The 21,311-nt window shown below is 49.8% G+C and overlaps 1 protein-coding gene across 4 annotated transcripts in view; it reads left to right on the top strand.

The window, feature by feature from the left end:
- The window catches only part of arhgap17a (Rho GTPase activating protein 17a), a 33,838-nt gene extending 12,940 nt beyond the window's left edge, over positions 1–20,898 (top strand). Inside the window, exons 3-22 of one of the 4 annotated variants that reach the window (XM_060037068.1) lie at positions 3,216–3,320; positions 3,816–3,848; positions 4,447–4,523; positions 5,644–5,755; positions 6,530–6,606; positions 6,874–6,991; positions 8,046–8,114; positions 8,466–8,547; positions 10,624–10,751; positions 11,691–11,802; positions 12,348–12,429; positions 12,645–12,725; positions 12,941–13,054; positions 13,346–13,437; positions 14,079–14,229; positions 14,879–15,172; positions 16,240–16,355; positions 16,671–17,285; positions 17,469–17,490; positions 18,907–19,052. In XM_060037068.1, coding sequence (XP_059893051.1) covers positions 3,216–3,320; positions 3,816–3,848; positions 4,447–4,523; positions 5,644–5,755; positions 6,530–6,606; positions 6,874–6,991; positions 8,046–8,114; positions 8,466–8,547; positions 10,624–10,751; positions 11,691–11,802; positions 12,348–12,429; positions 12,645–12,725; positions 12,941–13,054; positions 13,346–13,437; positions 14,079–14,229; positions 14,879–15,172; positions 16,240–16,355; positions 16,671–17,285; positions 17,469–17,473 — 2,463 coding nt within the window. In that variant the 3' untranslated portion in view covers positions 17,474–17,490; positions 18,907–19,052. Of the gene's footprint in view, positions 1–3,215; positions 3,321–3,815; positions 3,849–4,446; positions 4,524–5,643; positions 5,756–6,529; positions 6,607–6,873; positions 6,992–8,045; positions 8,115–8,465; positions 8,548–10,623; positions 10,752–11,690; positions 11,803–12,347; positions 12,430–12,644; positions 12,726–12,940; positions 13,055–13,345; positions 13,438–14,078; positions 14,230–14,878; positions 15,173–16,239; positions 16,356–16,670; positions 17,286–17,468; positions 17,491–18,906 lie in introns of all 4 variants that reach the window. The other 3 variants (XM_060037065.1, XM_060037067.1, XM_060037069.1) reach the window with 3 other exon arrangements.
- The last annotated feature ends 413 nt before the right edge of the window (positions 20,899–21,311 follow it).

Here is a 21,311-nt window from a genome sequence, read left to right as displayed (position 1 = left end):
TCAGCCGACTCCAAACCAGTTAGTGTTTTGCAACCAACTACTTTACCATTCTTGAATGTCGAGCCGATCCAACCCTTTCTACATCTCTGCCTCTCGCTCTCTCTCACTGTCCTAATCTGTCTCTCCCTCTCCCTCTCACTCCCCCTGGCTGCCTCCGTGTTTGGGATTCCCTTGTCCATCATGGTCTGGGCTCCTCTGCTTATGCATTGCTAGTGTGCGTGCATGTTTTCTTTGTGCGCAACGTGACTAACGCTTTATTTGTGTCTAATTGTGTTATTATGACGGAAACAGGAGACAAAACAGGCCCATGTGAACATGACACAACCGTGAGAACACGCACATAAACACAGGCACACCCACCATCCTTTCCACTGGTCAAATGGAGACTTATAACTGAGGGAATCCCCTGTGTGTGTGTGTGTGTGTGTGTGTGTGTGTGTGTGTGTGTGTGTGTGTGTGTGTGTGTGTGTGTGTGTGTGTGTGTGTGTGTGTGTGTGTGTGTGTGTGTGTGTGTGTGTGTATTGCGTCTATCTACAGTGTTTCGCCTGAAAACTTCCAGCAGTGGAACATCTAAGTTCCAAAGGTGCTGGATTTCTAGCGCCGCTGCATTCTGCCATGCGAAAAAAAAAAATGATGCCTTGTAAAGACGGTTGTAAAGAGGTTGGAATTATGTTGGCTACCCTAAATGCTATTTTGTTTTATTTGAAAATGCAAGAATCATAGGTTCCACCTACTGCACCCCCCTCAATTGTAACATAGTATCATTGTCATTATTGTCATTAGAGAAATGTTGAGGATAAGTACCACAGCAAAATAGTATTATAAGCTATGAGCTTGTTACCGAACCACAGTTGATTGGACCAATCAGCGTCCTCTGATGGACTACGTGATCCATGTGATCGACGGTGATAGACAGATGGTTCATCGAATCCCTTGCCCAGTATCTTTTGAAAGTGCCTGCCCTCTTCCAAACAGTTTCGCTAGACGACCTACCAGATGGCTTTTTTTTTATTTAATTTTTTTTAACGGTTTTATCCTTTTTATTGCAGAGTAAGATAGACAGGAAAGGTATAGGAGAGAGAGGGAAGACTACCAGATGGTTCTGTGAAACCGTCTGGCAGGTCAGGATAACTAGATTTAGACAAATGTAGCATAAAAAGAGGAAGTGAGATAATATTAGAATGTAGATGTATTTGATTGTTGAGAACAGAAGTCCCAGTATTATGAAACCCAGAAGATGGGATGGATACAAATTTGAAGTGAAAAACATATTTGTTTGTGTTGGAATGCACCCAAGGCCCATTGGACTCAGTGATCACACTCAAACTTCCCTGAGCAAAAACTCAACACCGCTGCTGGAAGCAATCGGAGGGGAAGCACTGATGGGTCATATTTAACCCAGCTGTTTTGAAAATGCAGGGGGCACCATGAGTTGGGAGTGACGTACGTACGTGTATGTGTGCGCGTGTTTGTGTGTGTGTGTGTGTGTGTGTGTGTGTGTGTGTGTGTGTGTGTGTGTGTGTGTGTGTTTCGGAGGCGGATATGTATTCCGGAGCCTGTGGAATGCATGTGTTCTGTTTTCGGAGCGTGGTGGTGGTCCGCGGTTCCTCCCCTGTTGCTCTCCCTGCCCTCTGACCCTCGCATTGTCTCTCCCTTCACCCAGTCCTCCTCATGAATCAACGTGTCTTTCCTCTCGCTTACCTTTCATCAAACGTAGTGTGTGTGTGTGTGTGTGTGTGTGTGCGCGCATGTGTGTGCGTCTTTTTGTTCCCATGACTTGTTGTTTCCCCTCCGGTCGTGCCATTTTGGGAAGGGCAGACACACCCCTCCTGTTCTGTTCTGTATGGCAGAGCGAGTCGTAAACAACTGGGGACCTGCCCTGCGCGCCATCTCTCACGGGAGCTGCCAAGTCTCAAAGCCACCGCTCTCGCAGCGTCACCGACCGTGGCTTCTGTCTGCGGGGCAGGGGTTGGGCCGGGGCCAGCCCGCGGCTGAGGTCTATTCGAGGGCATCGGGAGGGCTTAAACACGCTCCACCGAGACCTAGCCTAATGCTAATGTCTTGTCTTGTGCGTGTGTGTGTGTCTCTTGGATAAGCACCTGGCAGTAGCAGTACCGCCAGGCCGCAGAGCTTTCAATTGGCCTCTGTGCTCCCGGGCAGGCTAGCTGTGAGCCTTATCATTGAGCCGCTCATCAAAGATAGCATTATTGTAGGTTGTGCTGAAGAGCACAGAGTGGATCTGTGTAGTCCGTGGTCGGCTCACAGGGGCAGGCCTGTTGCGGTCCAAAATAAAGAAGTGTTTTTTCCTTTTTTATTTTTCTCCCCCTGAAATCCACACAACCTTTTCTTCTTCTTTTTTTTTTACAGTCTGTCACAGCCCGCTGGCCGTTGCCATGGCCACGCTTTGGATGAGTCATCGTTTTGTTTTTTCGGGGAACATTCCAGCAATGGCCCGATTGGACAAGCCGTATCAATCTTGTTTTACCTTTGACCCCTCTGAGAAGAGAGGCGGGGGGGGAATACAAACAAAAATAAAAGTTATGACGCAGAGATTCTCTCAGGCTGCCAGCAGATCAAATCAGGCCTGGCAGTAATTGCAGTTTGGGAACGTGTAACATCAGAGAGCCACCCATGGAATCAACAAGATCCACAATGGGTCTTTATACGACGTCTGAACGTTAGTGCGTGCATGAGTGTGTTTGCATTGCTGACGTCGTCCTGTTTCACCTCAATCATGAAAAGAAAAAGTAGGGAGGTTTGAAAGGGATTTGGGACAGCGCCTGAGTGCTGATAAGACTTATCTCACCCGAGTTAATCACGCGCTTACCGCACTCAGTGGAGCGATGACGCGGCGAGGAGGGCCGTCACGCTGTCTCTGAGCGTTGAGTCAGCTGTTGACCCGGGCCTTTATCCCTCCTAAAGGTCACTCAGACACTCTGGGGCGCGGAGATTGGCCTCTGTCTGGCCCTGTTGTTTGGGGTTCAATGTTTGGATCGATTTCTCCCAAGTAACGTGTGTGTGTGTGTGTGTGTGTGTGTGTCGCTGCTACATATACCCTTGAGTATTGATGCCCGTATCATGAGGACCCATGCAATTTAAACATGATTCGGTCAATGTACTATAATGCACTTTAACTGTTTTTGTCCCTGTACTAATTGTCTTTGATGTGGACTTTAATGAATCGTTTTAAGTGTGTGTGTGTGTGTGTTCTCCAGATCGAGCGGCGGATGGAGGTGGTGCGGGTGGTGTCCCACAACACGCACAAGAGGATGGTCACCTGCCTGCAGGGCCACGTCGGTGCGGACGCCGAGAAGAGACACGTACGTGTCATCGGGTTGGACTGGACAAACGCCCCCATTTTGCGTTTACTCATCATTCGCTCATCGCTATGTTATCATGATAAGATTTTCTAATTCTATTATGTACGTTTCACTTTTTTAAAAGGTGACCTATTATACCTCCAGGTGTGAGTGTGATTAGCCATTACAAGCTGTTTTGAAATTCGGCCCTCTTCTGACGTCCCGAGTGGGCGTGTCCAACTAGATGTGTGCTGGATAGATCAGTCTACCAGCCTACACTGGAGCAAACTGTAGCTGGTGGTCTAATATGTCACCTTTAAACACTCCCAAAATAAATGGATTTCTCTCCAAAGTTGTCAATAACCAATCCTCTCCTTCCCAGGGGAGTGTTTAATTTGTGTTTTATTCAGCAGTCCATGTCGCCCAGCCCTCTGTGATTCCATGCGTAGGAAACCCCGTTTGACTTTTCTTTTGCATTTTGTTTCCTTTGTGTTTCCTACCCAACATGCACCTCAGTCTGTACCGCGCCTCTATACAGGAAATGGTCAGGTAAACCAACAAAAACAAAACCAAACAACTCCTACGCCACCGAAACGCTTCACCTTAACCACTCTTCTTCCATTTCCTCCTGGCTCCCGCCCGCCCTTCCGCTTCACTGGTCCCTGCTCCAGTGCGTCTCGGCTGGGTTTCCATGGCTGGTTGTTTTCCTCTGGTTCTTAAATCATGCTGACTCATTCAGGGGTGTGACTGGGGACCCGTTCAATAGCGGATCCTGTTCCAGAAGGTCACCTTCTACTTTTTTTCCTCCTTCTTCTGAGGTCTTTTGTAGGGCAGTTCATTCCATTCCTTGTGCTGCCATCTTGTGAGCCATGAAGCCATCTGCGCAAATCTGTTCCCCTCGCTGTGAATGCGCACTTCCTGTCCTCCTCTTTAAATTCTTTAATGTTTTATTATTGAGTGGGAAACATTTTTCTTCTGCTGCTGCGGCTGGCCTCGAGAGAATGTGAAACGGATGTCTTCAGACTTAATCTTTTTAACTTTTGGACAAAACTATGTGGCTCGTTCCAAATCTAATCAGCTTCTACATTTCTCTTCCCCCTCTCTCCTTCTCTCCCTCTCTTCATACCACACCAAACATGAACTCCAGAAAAAGCTTCCCCTGACGGCTCTATCCCAGGCCATGGTGGACGGCGGGGGCCAGCTCGGAGAGGACTCGCTGATTGGGTGAGTGGGAGAGCAGCTCCGGTGATTGACAGGCCAGGCAGCCACCTAGGCTGGACCGTTGCTATGTGGGGCAGATGCGCCCCAGAGGTTTGAGAAATTGGAAGCCACCAGCTTTGAGGGGGGGTGGGGGGGTAAAGAAAAGAGCGGCCCTGCTTTCTGCTTTTCCTGTTGACGGGCCGCTCAACAGTTTCTGAACAGGGAAACTGTCAGTTCAAAATAATGAGGTAATAAGTTGTTTCTATATATAGAGGACATGTATTCAAATTCCCAGTAGATATTAAAAAAAAGAATGAGAGCATGTAGGTCACGAGGCCGCTGGCTTCATTGTCCCTTTGTGTGACTTGTGGTGCAATAAGAGACGGAAATGTCAACTAGTATTAACTATTAAGTAAACCAAACTTTTCTGTACGATTTCACCTTTGCGTCGTTAATGGCCTTATCGACCCTCAGCCGAGGACGGGGAAACGGGAAGTAGGATTGGAAGCATTCCACTTCCTTATACGTGGTTAAAGAGGGTAGATAAAGATTTAAAAGATACCACAGCTCCTTGCTTCAAAAAGTACCAACAACCCATTTCTCTATTTTTTTCCGTGTGTGTTGCAAACACCTGGGTATTTCCAGTGGAATGGAGATGTAGATAGTGCCTTGTGTTGTACCATCCACCCAGCCCACCGAAGTGACTCCTCACGCCTCATTCTGTTGTCTAGACATGAGGGGGAAGAGAAAGTACGACAGTCAGCCTGAAGACAAGCACTATTCCAGCGCACAGCATGAGCCGAGAGGGCAGTGCTGAGGACTGTAATAGAGAGCCTTGCATGATAGTTGTTATAAAATTGTGATGTATTTTAATATTTGCTCTGCATTGATTGGCTGAGAGGGAGAGCGCTGTTGGTCTCCCTCCCTTGTGTGTGTGTGTGTGTGTGTGTCTGTGTGTGTGATTGATTCCCATCCAGAGGGATAATCAGTGGCCCTTGATGTGATAATTAAGGAGAAATGTGCCTTGCTGTTCTTAAACCCTTTGTGTGTGTGTGTGTGTGTGTGTGTGTGTGTGTGTGTGTGTGTGTGTGTGTGTGTGTGTGTGTGTGTGTGTGTGTGTGTGTGTGTGTGTGTGACGACGCAGGAAGATGATGGAGGTGTGCGGGGAAGCAGAGAATCGGCTGGCGTCCGAGCTGATGCACCACGAGCTGCAGGTGGAGAAGGATTGTCTGGACCCTCTCAACCAGCTGGCGGAGGTAACGTCCTCCGCCCGTCCATCCACCTCTCCATCCACTCCATCCATCCATCCCCATCGACTTATAGAATTTTTACGCTTGATATTTGTTTCGAACAATGATTTTTGTGGAGGCGGGGATCTGTAAGTGCCTATTTGACTATTACAGTGTAAACAAACTCAGCCAGCACTAGACAATTACAAAAAAAATGTCTGTAATGGTCTCATGTCAACACTGTGGAGACTGGCCACTTTACAAATAAACAAGTTAACTTCCCTTTTGAAAGATACTTCCACTCCCACAAACTTTTCCCTTCGATCGTGTAAATGTTTCCCTTTGATGGATTATCTCCGTAAGGAAACAAGGTCTAACTACGCCCCTTGTAACTAAATGGGGGCGTAGAGTTACAAGGCGTTACTACGCCCCCGCTGTTGGTTTCCGGCCAAGGCTCTGCTGTCTCCCCCAACAAGTCCTGCTCTAACACAGTAGGACTGCTGCGTCTGAGATGACTGTAGCAATGAACCGTACCATCAGGTCTGCCCCCTAGTCCAATCCACTCACCTGTGGTTGCATAGTTTGAAATCGGAAATGTGGTAAAGATCGTGTAGTGGACCAAGGACCTCAATGGTCCAACTTTTAAACAACACGCATCCTAGGCCCTCTGGGGCTCCTCCAGTGTCTATGAAGCGGGAGCTTTTGACTGGTTTCATGGGTCTGTGTGCTGGTTGGACTGGGTCCACGGGTCTGTGTGCTGGTCTGACTGGGGTCATGGGTCTGTGTGCTGGTCTTCCTCAGGTGGACATCCCCAACATCCTGAAGCAGAGGAAGCAGCTGGCCAAGCTGGTCCTGGACTACGATTCTGCCCGAGCGAGGTGGGTCTTCTGACTGCTTCTGGTGGACCAGTCCAAAGGGTTGGCTCTTTCAGTTAATTCGTCAGGAACAGTTTTACAACGAGCAGTGCATGAAACACACTCCGTAAACAAAGGCATCCTTCGGACCCACATTCGGTTCCGTCTTGTTTGGGTTTATGTGCACACTGCTCAGCGCTCTCATCCTGTCCTGTGTGGGTGCATGCACAACCCCCCTCCCCCCTCCCCCCTCCCCCTCCCCCTCCCCCTCCCCCCCTCCCCTCCTCCCAGATGGTTGCAGGCAACCAAGTCGATAATCTCCGGAACAAACACGCAAGCACTGACGGTCAAGGCAGACCTGCTTAAAGAAGAGATGGACGAGTCCATGAACAAAGTGGAGATGTGCAAGGTAACCTTGACGATCGTTATACATTATACAGTTCATTATACAGTGTAATTCGATTGTGTGTGTGTGTGTGTGTCTCTGTGTCTCTGTGTCTGTGTGTGTGTGTGTGTGTGTGTGTGTTAACCCAATACACATGCAACTGGTTAGATTATGAAACTCAAACAAATAGTTTACACAGGTCGGCTCTCTTTTCATTCCATTGTCATCATGCACAAACCAAAGACCGGATCGCTGTTTGTGTGATGTGCTCAGAAGGTTCTATTGGTTTCTGTTCGGTTGATGGAAGGATCAGACATGGAAGGGTGAGAAAGGAAGGGGGGGGGGGGGTACAATAACACTAAGCACAGCACGGGGGGGAGGGGGTGGGGGGGGGGGAACGACAGGACATTTCCAGCTAGGCCCCTGGGCGTGCTCATGTAGTTCAGTTTGTCGACGTGTTCAAATGACACACAATACCTCATCAGCTGTTTCGGAGTTGGACGTTCTGGTGGGTCTGCTTGTGTCAGTGTATGGGAGTGTCTGCGGGATTTTGTGTGCTTGCGTGTGTCAGTCTGCGTGACCTTTCACCTCAGTGAGTTGCTATGCCGGGGCTTTCTTTGGCGTGCGTGCATCTGTTCAGCTGAGTCATCTGTGTGTGTGTGTGTGGGTGTGGGTGTGGGTGTGGGTGTGTGTGGGTGTGGGTGTGGGTGTGGGTGTGTGTGTGTGTGGGTGTGTGTGTGTTGGTCTGGCTGACATCTGCGTTGAGGTGCAATGTTTTTACTTGGTGGTGTTTTGTCTCAATTTGGTTTGTGTGTGTGTGTCATGTTTTTTGTGTTGTGTCTCGCAGTGCTGCGTGTTTGTGTGCGTGTGTGGACCTGACTTGTTGCTTCCTAACTTCTCTTACAGACTGCTAGCCTGAAGTGATTGGCTGCCTGTGGGTTACCCCAGTACTTACACATACCCTGACATCCTATCAGGCCCTGTTAAACCAGGACATTGCCCCCCTTTCTAGCTATTGCCACCAGCCCCCACTGAAAAGAACCATTAACGATTGTGCTTCTGTTGTGTTTCCATCCAGGACCAGCTGGCTGCAGACATGTACAACTTCTACTCCAAAGAGGGGGACTACGCCTGCTACTATGTCATGGTGTGTGTGTGTGTGTGTGTGTGTTGCTCTCCACGCTCGTGGCCTCCACGTGAACAGTACACGTTGTAATTTCCATGTCCGTGGGAACGGGCCCAGCTGTGGAGGTGGGGGGGGGGTGGGGGGGTTGGGGCCCAGAGGACAGGCATGTGGTCTGTTGGTCTGTTTCATACTCTTTCATGCTAACTTTACGTCTCTCTCTCTCTCTCTCTGTCTCTGTCTCTGTCTCTGTCTCTTTCTCTCTCCTTTTCTCTTTTACTCTCACTCTGTCTCTCTATCTGCTGTCTGTCTCTCTTTCTCTCTTGCGCTGTTTTTATTGTTGTCTCCCTCCCTCTTTGTCCGTCTGTATTGTAGCTCTTGGAGGCCCAGGCAGACTACCACAGGAAATCTCTCACTGTTCTGGAGAATGTCTTACCCACCATACAAGCCCAGCAAGGTACAGTGTGCACAAATGCACGCACACACGTACATGCAAATGCACACACACACGTACATGCAAATGCACACACACACAAACACAAACATACGTATTTACACGCTCACACACACCTCTATATGTTACCGCAACGGCAATGGTCCCCTCCTTGGGAAACAGTTCAACAACACTCTGCAACTTTTCCACCCGGTCCCTTGCTGTGCAGTAAACCAGTGGGCCAGTACGTCCAGGGCCTCTACCAGTTAGCCCCTAAATCCCCAGTGTCCCACATATGCACGCACATTCAAACTCACACGTACACACACACACTCACCCTCGCACACACAAATGCATGCACACAGAGGGCCCGTAAAGGTTTTAACGGAGTGGCTATGATTGCTGGCCGAATAATATGTTGGTGTGTGTGTGTGTGCTGGGGGTGTGGGGGTTGTTACATTTGGGTGTATCAGTGGTGTGGTTGGGTCGCTGACTGTAGAATCATGATGATGTCCGACAGTCAATCTGGCTTTGTCGTCATGACAGCCAGATGCCCCAGATTGTTCCATGAACAGTTGTTTTGGTCGGAACTTGGCTGCGAGACAGTTTTGTATTTCGCTCCTTGTTTAATCCTGATCACCGTGATTGGTTTTCTGTCTGTCTCGCTCTCTCTCTCTGTGAGGTGGTAAAGCTAGAGGCTCTTGTTGTTGTGCAGCAGAACACATGTGTTCTTTCTAACCCACCAGCCAGCCTGGTCTCCCAGCATGAGATCATGACTTATACACTGCTTAACCACACTCAAATTGAACCCACGTGGACCCTTCCCTGGTCTCTCTCTGATTCTTTACCTGTGTGTGTGTGTGTGTGTGTGTGTGTGTGTGTGTGTGTGTGTGTGTGTGTGTGTGTGTGTGTGTGTGTGTGTGTCTCGCTCTCTCTGTCTCTGTCTCAGTCTCTCTCCCATACCCTCGGCTGATCACTGAAATGTAAACACTGGGGTATTGGGCTTCCTGAAAAAAGAAGAAAAGCAATAAGAGAAACCCCAACACGTGACAGGTTATCTGATCACGTGCGCTAGCCGAGAAGCGTGTGGTGGGCATCGTGCCCTGGGGCCCTGGCTGCAGACAGCACCCCGCTACAGAAAGCCTGACTCACTGCACATTAAGCACACAGCTCTTACTTGGAGCTCTGGCAGCAGCTCTGCTGAAATCTAAGACCGGGTCGATTTCCTAACGTTTATGGAACTATTTGAGAGAGGGAGAGAGAGAGAGGGAGAGGGGGAGGGGGAGAGGGAGAGGGAGAGGGAGAGGGAGGGTGGGGGAGTGGAAGTGGAGAGGACAGCTGAGACTTCAGGCAGTGAGTAAGCCCTTTTGTCGTAGTACCAGCCTGTTTGGCCACTATTATTGCTGATCTGCAATAATGAAATGTCCATAGTTTGGACCTCCTTCAAGTTCTTGTAAGGACTTGTATTCGGGTAGACTAAAGTCGATCTCATTGGCTTTGGCGTGGCTGGAAGGATACAATGGTCGTGTTTGTCCTTGGTGTTCGGTGCTGTGCCGCCTGGTGTTGTGCCTCTCCCAGCACTCCCCAGTCTAAGGTGTGGAATAGCACCTGACGGCTGGATGTTTACCGGGAACTGCTTTGTTCGTTCTAAGCACCGGGCCTCGCCGGGCAGCCGGCCCGTATCACCCGATCAGCACCGCTCCCTCGCTGAGCATCACATGCACTGCGTCATCAACCGCGTGGAAACAGCCGCTTGATGCCAGGGTCGCTGAAATGTACGAGTCTCAACGGAAAAGCAATGCAAACCAGACTTGGTAGTCCTTTTAGGGGCAGGATAGGCTAGTGGGTGGGGTGTTCGCAGACAAAAGGTTTTGGGTTTGCGTCCCGGAGGAAAACGCCTCTGAAATCCAACGCCTTAATGGGATGCATCTAAAATGGTCGCTCACTGTGTATTATAGCGTCTGCTGAATGATAGATAGAGTAGTTAATAGTCAAATGGAATGAACGGCGTCACTTTGAGAATGTAAATAAATGACGGTAACACTAGTGGGTCCTGATGTGTGCTTCTGGGCTTCAAGCGGTGTCCCCTTCCCCCTGCAGACTCGTGGACGGAGAAGCCAGCGTTTGGCACGGGGCTGGACGAGCACCTGAAGAGGAGCAGCAGGGAGATCGCTCTGCCCATGGAAGCCTGCGTCATGATGCTGCTGGAGACGGGCATGAAGGAGGAGGTACAGCACTGGGAGGGCTCATCCATTGGTCAGGAGTTAATTGATTAATTGATTCGCACTTTGGATTACGGTTTCCCAATTTTCAATTAAGTGTGTGTGTGTGTGTGTGTGTGTGTGTGTGTGTGTGTGTGTGTGTGTGTGTATGTGTGTTCTCGTAGTATGTGATGGGTCATCTTTGTATGACATCTCAAATATAAGGTCATTTGAAATTAGATAAAGGCCCAACCAAGGAGCTCGCTGTTTTAGCATGCTAAGCTACCCCAGCCAGGCCAGTGCTTCGGGTCCGTAGAATAGCCTAGACGAGAAGGACTTGGAAGACGTTATTTCTCCGGCCAGGGGAGCCGCGTCCACAGACCGGCTGTAAACAGAGGAAACGCCTCCTTTTGATTCTCTCTGCGCGCCAAACATCATACATAGAGCCTGTCGGAAGCCCCCCCCCCCCCCCCTTCGTTCTCCCCCCATGCCAGAGACGATTTTAGCACACAATGGAATCCATGTGTCTCCTGTCTCTAAATCAGAAGTGTGTGCAACTGTGTGTGCGACTGTGTGTGCATGCGTGCGTGTATGCACCACATTAATTGTCATGCCATTGAGTCCCCGGTGAGACCTGTATGTGTGTGCGTTTGTGTGTGAGGACTACTTCCTTTTGTTTTGCTGTGAAACTGATGTTGGTGTGTGCAGGGCTGGGTGTGTTTGTTTGCCAGCCTGTGTGTGCCTTAAGGGTTTCATTATGTGCGGAGTGAGAGAAGGAGAGTGTACACTGTGTTTTCCAGTTTTAAAGCGTTTAACTGGGCTGAAAAGTGTTTGTTTGGGGAAGTGTGTGTGACCATATGCGTAAACCAAATGTTGGTTTCCCCGAGAGAAGGTCCTTGTGTGTATAATGAATGTGTTTTTGTCGCTTTTATTGTACACTTTATTTACGACTGTGTGTGTGTACAGGGTTTGTTCAGAATAGCAGCCGGGGCTTCCAAACTGAAGAAGCTCAAAGCCGCCCTGGATTGTTCCACCTCACAGCTGCAGGAGTTCTACTGTGACCCCCACGCCGTAGCTGGTACGTCCCAAATCCCTACCGTCCCGACCCCTGTTGGGGCCAGGACACGGAAGGCCTTCTTATGGTGGCGGGGTGGAAGATTGAGTTGGTGGTGGGAGGCATTCAGAATCATAAACTCAATGTTCTGTCCACTCTGACAACTGTGGGACGATCTATGGTAGCTCGGCTGGCTGGGTGGTGTGAGTGGGAGGGGCTTTGGGAGGGCCGATGGTCAGATTCTTGTAAACAAAGACAGAGGTATGTGCTGGCCAGAATATATCAGTCGTTATTAGAATCAATTTCGATCAGCCTTGACTATAGTCTGATATGTCCTGGTGATTTTAAGCTGAGAGCTAGTTGAAATGTAACACATGCCGACTTTAAATGAAAGCAATTGAACACACAAACACCAATGACCTGAAAGCAACCCTCTTTCAAGAGAGAACAATCCCTTTGAGCTACGCGGTCAGTCTGAAGAACAGCTTGATTTCTTCCACAGAGCAATGAGCAGATCAGAGAAAGTGCATTGTTTCCCCTTGGTTTAAATGCTGTGTTTGTATTCATAGGAGCCCTGAAGTCATACCTGAGGGAACTTCCAGACCCTTTGATGACTTTCCAGCTCTACGATGATTGGATACAGGCCTCCAGGTAACGTTCTGGGCTCAGCCGATTAAAAATTTGGGAATTGCCCACTAAATGTGGTCTAAGGCCGTAGATGATCTTGTGTCACAGAAAGAGAAAACGTTGGTTTTATAAAACGTCGATAACGACGTTTTAGGGCCACTCTAACAAAAATATGAAATCCGATCATAATGTCTTTCCCCACTGTGCTGACTAACCAGGCGTGTGTCTGGTCATCCTAGTGTTTCAGATCCAGATAAGAGGCTGCAGGCCCTTTGGGTCGTATGTGACCAACTACCAAAGAACAACAAAGCTAACCTGCGGTGAGGCCTCGTTCTACTGCTCACTCTTTAGTGCTTTTAAGTTACAGTGCATCATGACATTTTCGGTTGGACGCCGCCATGTTGAAGAGTATGTTATACTGAACGTCTGATGATAAAACATTTTGACTACTGTAAATAATCCTTTGAGTAAAACGTGTAGAAAGGTCTCTGGGGGTTCCGGAGCTCATGCGGCGGTCTGCTTCTCGGCTCTGCAGGTATCTGGTCAAGTTCCTGGCCAAACTGGCCGAGGACAGCGAGCAGAACAAGATGACGCCCAGCAACATCGCCATCGTCCTGGGACCCAACCTACTCTGGGCCAAGACCGAGGGGTGAGGGGGGGGAAAGGGGGGGGGGGGCGGCTTCAAGGACAACGCACAAAGTAACTTGATTAATCCCTGAAGGGAAATTCTGTTGTTTCAGCAGCAAAAATAAATGGTTACGTAAAGTACAAATATAATGTATACAGATTTCTGCAATCCGTAGGAGTCATGAATGGAGCAGGGTAGTGCATTGGGTGTCGCTGCTAAGCCGAAAGGTCCTGTGCTCGATCTCTAGTGTCCAAGGCATAACGTGTATGTGTGTGCGTGTGTGTGCGTGTATGTGTGTGTCCCCCCTCCCAGGAGCCTGGCGGAGATGGCTGCAGCCACCTCTGTGCACGTGGTCACCATCATAGAACCCATCATCCAGCACGCCCACTGGTTCTTCCCCGAGGGTATGTCCTTTCTGGTTGTACTGGCACCAGCCTCTTGGTCCTGTGGAACGCATTCAGAGCAATCGCCACACGCATACACTCAGCTAAAAGTTAATCATCTATAGTTGGTCAGATTGGAAATATATGAACAATATAACTATGCAAAGATTTTTCACTCTGTCTTTCTCCAGTAGATATTGTATTAAAGAATGTCATCATGATAACAGTTAAATTCCAAGTATTGTTCCACCGCTGTTCATACCTTTAATCCAAATGAAATGAAAACACGGACTGATACAGTCCTGATCCAGTTTATGGCCACTAATGTCTAGTTCAGTCATTAATGATTTCATTATTATTGGGTATCGGGTTTTTCGGGTAAAATGTCAGGATTCAAGATTTATTCTGAGAAGGATGTTTGTGACAGAACGTAGCTCGCAAAGTCTTATGCTACAAAACAAATTGAAAAACTCCCCATTCACCTCTTTATAATCAGACATGAGGGCATCAGACTGATGGCGGACGTGGGGAGATTGCAACACAATGCGGCCAAGGGCATCACAACCTCCACTAATACATGACCAAAGCCAGCTGGCGCACGGCCACCTCCCCATCAGCCAGTGACCTTCGTCCCTTCCCTCCTCCCCCCTCTCCCTCCCCAGACGTTGAGTTCAACGTGTCGGGCATGTTCGCCATGCCTGCGCCCGCCTCGGGCTCCAGCAACCACCTGGACTACGACTGCGGCACGGTGGAGCGGAAGAGGCCCGGCAGCATGGTGTGTCCCGAGCCCAGCGACGCCTCGCGCAAGGAGAGGTACGGCCCACCCCACCCCAGACCCGTACCTTGACCCCCATCCCCTCGGTGCTGACGTCTGGTCCTCTTCAGCCCCCAGAGGCTCCAGTACTGCAGCCATGTTCACCAGCCAATGTTTGATTCATTCAGTCACTTCTTCTAAATGTGTGATTTGCTTTGGGGGCTTTGGCTAACTGGACCAATAATGCCTTGTTGAAGGGTGTCATTCCAAAATAAGATGCTTCTTAGTCAAACAATGATCTGCAAACCTTGTTTTGGGGTATAAAATAATCTGTTTTGAAATATTATTGTCCATTTTAATTAACTATCTAACTGATAGACCCCTTGATTTTTTTTTTCCTGCTTTTCTTTTTTGGAGTGATACCTTTTATACATATGTAATAAAACATAATCAAACGTGATCAATCTAATGACAAGTCAGCTTTGGGCATGTGAGGGTTCTGGGATTCTCGGTCGATTCTGTTTCTGCTCATTAATTCTAACAGGTTCTTAATTCTTCTGTTCAATTCCGTAACCTCTCCTGTGTGCTTATGGGTGATTCTGTGGTGTCTTTCCTCCACTCGCCTCCCCCCCCCCCCCCCCCCCCCCCCCCCCTCCTCTCCTCCCCCCCCCTCCCCTCCCTCCCTCCCTCCCTCCCTCCCTCCCGTAGCTCCGCTAACAAGCACTCGGACAACCACACCCTCCGTAGAGGCAGCAACACGTTAGGTAGAAAGCAGCATGCTTCGCCCGCCTTCCAGCCCCCCTTGCCCCCCGTGGAGGCCCCCGGGCTGGGTCAGGGCGGGGGCGCTGGCGGGCAGGTCCCCCACCCCACGCCCGAGCCCCGGCCCCCGGCCCCGGCGGGGGGGCTGGGGGCCGCGGAGCACTGCCTGCCCAGCTTGGCGGCGAGCATGGCGGCTCTGGCGACTGCTCAGCAGATGCTCGCCCAGAGCACAGAGGACATCAGGTAAGGTCGACCTTTGACCCCGGCCTTGCTGGTCAATTGACATCAAGGGCCCTGCATGCAAGGAGAGTAAAGGCCTGATCACACGTCTGCAATTGCACGGTGTGCACGGATCCACGTCGCTCCCTTTTGGTTCTCGCCTCTTTGCTAACTGAGGAGCTAAGCGTGCCCAGAGACGCGCAGACCTCCCGGAGCTGAGCAGTTACAGGTCTTTGATGAGGTTTGCAGCCAAGTCATTGCTGATTGGACTAGTAAGGAGTACAGTCGTAGTGCTTTGTATCAGTTTCGATAGCCGGGAACAAGATTTGAAATTCTTGTGCCAGATGAATCACTTCCTCCTGACCCTTAATGTCCAATATCTGTATGCCTCGTACGTCCCTTTAGATATGCACCTCTTAGATGAATACGTAGTATAGGCAGTTAATCCTAATTGGCTATGTTGTTAATGTCAGCAGACTTCTCTGGTGCCCGATCCACCCAGCCTCTTGACTTTAAGCAACATTTTTGCCTATCGTTTTGGTTTGGTTTGGTTCACAAGTCCTGATCCAGCTCTTTGACCCGTCGCGACCCGACCCACTGAAACGCCGCCACACAATGCACGCTGTCATCGGCCTCGCATTCCCCACACACAGGGGCCCGCCCCCCCCCCCCTCCCAGGGCCCCCGTGCCTCTTCCCTAAAACAGTAACGTCTACAGGGAGCCGCTCACACCAAGCGGGCCCCTTCGGAGACATTGGTGGCCTTCATGCCAGCCCTGAAGGGTGTCTTTGAGTCGGCCGCTGAAAGGACGGCATTCATAACTCCGGACAGATGATTGGATTCAGCATTCTTATTGATCCTACAGAAGTCGTATCAGCGAGAGGAACTGGAGGAGACCGGTCTGACACGTCGACCGGCCCGCTGGGTCACTAGATACGGCTCCGTTTCCAAGCGTGCGTGCGCTGGGCTCTCTGTGTTTGACCCCAGTGGCCCTTGCATGCTGAGCCGAGGCCTCTATCTGAGTCATCAAGCAGCACCTCAGCTCCCCGCCGATCGAGCTCTAAGTTCTGTCCTTTCTTCCTGTCACCCCAGCAACCCCAAGCCTCGAGAGCCCGCCCTGCACCAGAGGAACGGCTCCTGGGGCGGGGGCCAGCTGGGGACCCCCGGGGCCGGATCTACGGCCCCCGGTAAACATCTGATGCACAGAGGTGAGCCCACGCCGTTTTGGAAGTATAGGAGCATGGGAATGTGGTTGGTAATAATGGTGTTTTGGTGTGTTTTGTATATAATCGTGGAATTGTTATGTTGTCATTGGTTACATTGTGATGGCCACCACGTCTCTCATGTGTACCATGGTAAAACACTGATCAGTGTATATATGCTTCCTAAGGATTTGACAGTGCTACATCTCTGTTGAGTCATCCCAAAGTGGTGGAGTATGACCATCAAAACCCCCATGATGCACTCTGATAGCCCTGTATAGTGATTGTTCTTACCATGAGGTTTCACCTCCACTCTTTCAGCCAAGAAGCCGGCCCCGGCCCCGCCCAAGCCCGCAAACCCTCCACCCAGCCACCCTCTGAGCACCTCCACCAACCACCAGTCCTCCGCCTCCTCCACCTCCTCCACCTCCTCCACCTCCTCCTCCTCCTCCGGCTCCTCCCAGTCCCTGAGCCCCACCACGCGGCCCATCTCCAGCCACTCCCCCACCTCGCCCACCACCCCGTCCCCGGGGCCGTGCGCCACCCCGCGCCGCCCCTCCAGCAACCAGCCCCCCATCCAGGCGCCCAACCACCCGCCCCCGCAGCCCCCCACCCAGACCAGCCCCTCCAGCCAGCCCCGGTCGCTGGGCCAGCCCCCGGCGAGCGCGGAGCCCCCGGGGGGACGGGGGGACGCCTCCCCCCCAGACACCCCCACCCCTCCGGACACGCCCCCTCCTTACTCGCCCGCCGCCCCCGCCCAGGACAGCCCCGGGCCGGTCGCTCCCTCCGCCCCCTCCCCCTTCCAGTCGGGCTCGCTGCCCCGGCCCCGCCCGGTCCCCCGGCCCCGGAACAGGCCCAGCATCCCGCCGCCGCCGCAGCCTCCCGTCGCCGCGGGAGACGCCAACGGGATCTGCGCCACCTCGTACAAGATCTTGGGTGAGCACACGCCGTCTCCTGTTGCCTGTATTGAACCGGTTCCATCGAACATGATGTACTGGGAAACGTTCCGTGGGGCTGTGGCCCGCTGTAGCAGGACGTGGTTTCATCTGGCCTGTACTGGAGCGCTCTGTGTGACTGCCCTCTCTAACGGTGTCGTATTGCCATCCTCCACCTCCGCAGGTTGAAGAGCGTCTAGGACCAGGTTTGTGGTTAACTGAATTGACATTCACAGCTCCTGCAGTTTATTTTCGTTTGCCTCTTCTCGTTTTGCCTGCTGTCCACTGGGATTTCACCGTCACCGATCATTCGATTTTATCTAACCTTCATTACTCATCGTTATATTTTCAATGGTTTTTTTTGGAAGGGTTTGCAACCGACGTTAGAAACAAGTCAAAGGTATTAGACGTAAGCTGCAGGTCTCCATTAAACTGTGATTTGTAATCGACTGAAATTGGATTTACAAGCCGGCCTTGCATTGAGCTCTTGGTGAGCACTTAACCCCAGCGACCCACAGACCATTTCCCATTGGTTAACACAGGAGCTGAACTTTCATTCTTAAAGGCTTGTACTTGAAGTTCAGCTAATACCTTAAGGAACTATGTACAGTTTTGTCAGTTTCAAATCCTTCTTATCGATATAAGTTCAATGTTTGATTATCTTGGTTTATAAAGTAATAGGGTTTACTTGTTGTCCATATATGGTTGTACATCATCCTACATATTCTCGCAAGGAACTGGATATTCATGTGTCCGACTCCAGCACTACACATCAGCCCTCTGTGCGCGTCACATGCACGTGCCCTGATGTCCCCTGTCATTGTTGTTTTATTAACACCAGGGTTCACTGAGTTGCATACTGCATGTGTACCCATGGAAACATGCAAAGCATGAAGATGCATGTTTTTGTAAGCTCTTCTGTGCTATTCGTCATGGGAAAGTATTCAAGATTGAACCCTGTGTTTATTTCCCAATTACTAATGAGAGGAATTTGGTGCATTTAGTCAGCTGAATTTGCCCTGGGTCGCAGAATGTTTCATAGTTCATTTACCCCAAGGGAGTTTTGTAAACTGTTGCAACCCAGAGCCATTCTTGAACATTCTACTAAAACATTTTTTCCGAGCCTCTGGCTAGCAGCGAACAGCTGTTACATCACTCATTCTGCCCTCTTCTGCTGTCCTTTACGTGTTGCCCTCAGCTTTAGCTCAACACTGCCACCTGCTGGACATAAAGCGCACAACGCCTAAAACATACTGCAGATAGACCCTATGAAGGGCAAAACGACATTGCTGCTTAAGTGTTTCCAAGCTTCGAAATGGTTTTGTAGTGTCAATGCAAGCATGAACACAAGCATGAGCATGTCCCGTGTGAAACATAAATGCATGTGAAACATACCAGGTAACAACACAACCGCTCCGGAGAGAGCCTTACATCTATTCATGTACATATGTATGGTGACATGTATCAAATAGAAACCCAGGCACCACATTCAGAATGTGTATCAGTACAATGCCCAATGATGTGTTCATTTAGTCCATGTTTGTGTGCGTGATGTTGTGGTTAGCAGGAGATCAACAAATGTGTGTGTATGTGTGTGTGTGTGTGTGTGTGTGTCTCCACAGACCCGGCCATGTCTTTCAAAGGCCTAACCCGAGCCCTGGTCCCTGTGCTCGATGTGGACCAGCAGCCAGACCCCTCCTCCTCCACCACCACCACCTCCTCCACCCTCCCCCCCTTCACGCTCAAAGACCTTGACCTGGAAACCGAGACCACCGTCCTATGAGGAGAGAGAGAGCGAGGAGGAGGAGGAGGGGGGGATTAGTAAACTCCGCCCACCCCAGTCCCATCCCCACCATCACCTCTGGGATTCCACTCTCTGTCCCTTCCCTACTGCAGTGCCCACCCGCTGCTGTACGCTACCCACCCACAGACGCCGTGCACTGTAACACGCACACACACACACACACGCACGCTTCATATTACACGTTTCTAGAAGCTTCAGCTTGAGACTGTGGATGCATAATGAACCAGTTCCCTGACAGTATATCAATAGTGAACGCATACAGAGCCCATCAGGGTGGGTGAGGTGGGTGAGGCCCTCTGCTCATGTTACAGTAGCAGGCCACCCACCAACACAGCGCTGAGGAGCTTCCATCGCTTCCATTCCACTGCGGCGAGGGCTTGTGGTGGAGGAAGGTCTTTAGCGAGGTGGTCCTTGTACAGTTGAGAGGTCTCGGTGTGTGAGCCGCGGGGCTGTTTGTGGCACAAGTCAGTTGCTACACAGGGTGGAGGGGAACGAGGAAACACTGGTTGTGTTTCCACGGGTGATTTGTTTTTTTGCAGAGGAAACTGAGCGAACCAAAAGTGTTGCCGAGGCTGTAGCTGGTGACTGCGGGATCCGGTCGTCCGAACCGCTCGGTTGACATTTTTACCTGTTTGGTTTCCGTCTCAAAACCCTTCCTCCCTTGGCCATCTCGCTGGGTAGTATTTATTGAAGTAAGAGAAAACCACACATTCCCTGTGTCTTGATGGCCTTTCAAGTTTGCAGTCTCCTTGAAAAACAAATCATGCCTTAACCGGTTTCTACCAGAAACCTTTTTTTTAATAATGATCTTGTCCCTATATTATTTACAATATGGCTGGGAAGGACCAGCGATGCGTTCAGTTGTTTCCTAAAAAAGGAAACTCACTTTGCAGTTAAGGTTCTCGGGGGGGGGGTGTCGGGCCGGGGACCGCGCCCCCGTTTTATACCGGGACTAACCAGTTAAGGTTGTTTAGTAAGAGATGAACGGGTGTGGTGAGGGTTGCACTGACAAGCAGATGTTTGGCAGAGCCATATGGCTTGAACAGTGTTGTAGCATCTCTTCCCACCCTACAGCCCACATGTATTCTGCCTTTCCAATCTCTTCCATGTATCTGGTTTTGCCCGGGGCATTACAGGCAAAACATAAATAAAAGCCCGGAGTGAATGTAAAAGGAAAAGGTAGGAGCAAAGGATTTCTCTGCGTGCTTATAAACGCTTCAATTAATCACTTGACTGGATATTGCACTCTAGTGTAGCACGAGGTCTCTAGCAGGCTTGCCCGTGTCTTTCCCGCTGAGCTGGGTTTATCAAAACGAAATGTCATGATGAATAAACTCGGTAGTGAGGTGGTGTTAGATTTTCATTTCGTCTGCAAGGTCAGAAATAAAAACGACCGTGTTATTTGTCCGTATTTGTATGTGTTTGCTCCGCTTGGGACTAGTTTTATTTTGTTTTCCTTGAATATGTTTGAAAGGGTTGGTTGGTCTCACCGAACCAACACGGTACCAAGAGGCGAGTTTGAAACGCTTTTTCGGTAGACAATCACGCTCTGTTAATGTCTGACGTCCACCCCTGCTCTCTCCTAGTGTACCTCATCGCCTTATCCCGCTACAGTCGACAGTCCTTGTGTCCCCCCGAGACGAACAAATGCCATTCAACTAGACATGATAATGCTGCAATTTTTTTTCTTAAGCTCGCTAGTTTTGTTGTATATGCTAGCCAAGTGAGCTTAAAATGTTGAATAAACGATGTGATATGAATGGTTGGTTATAGTTCATTTCCAAAGAAAATAAAGTATATAAGTAACTAACTGCTCCTCGTGTGACGTTACTTATCCCTATATTATCAAATTTGGGTTCCTCTGATGGTGGATAATGCATTTTTTTCATTCAGAAAATAAACTAAAGTTAAAATGAGGAAATGTTGCTAGATTATATGTAGAACTGGCCATCCAAATGAATATCTGGATATTTAAAAAAAATATATATATATTACGTTTATTTTTATTAAATTAAATACTGTTTGTCTTCCACGAGGAAAACCAAACCCGCTGGAGTCTTTCAAAAAATGTACACATGCTTTCAGGGTTTCTTCATTGAGGTACTAAGTAGACCACAGGTGTGTGCATAAACGCGTAATCAGCAGATGACCTGATCACTATATCATCCAATCAGGTTATGCAGGTAATAGCATGCGTTTAACAGGTAATCTCATCCAAACCAA

This window comes from Gadus macrocephalus, chromosome 18 (genome assembly GCF_031168955.1).
Source record: "Gadus macrocephalus chromosome 18, ASM3116895v1".
NCBI lineage: Eukaryota > Metazoa > Chordata > Actinopteri > Gadiformes > Gadidae > Gadus > Gadus macrocephalus.
This window is presented reverse-complemented; position numbering and strand designations above follow the sequence as displayed.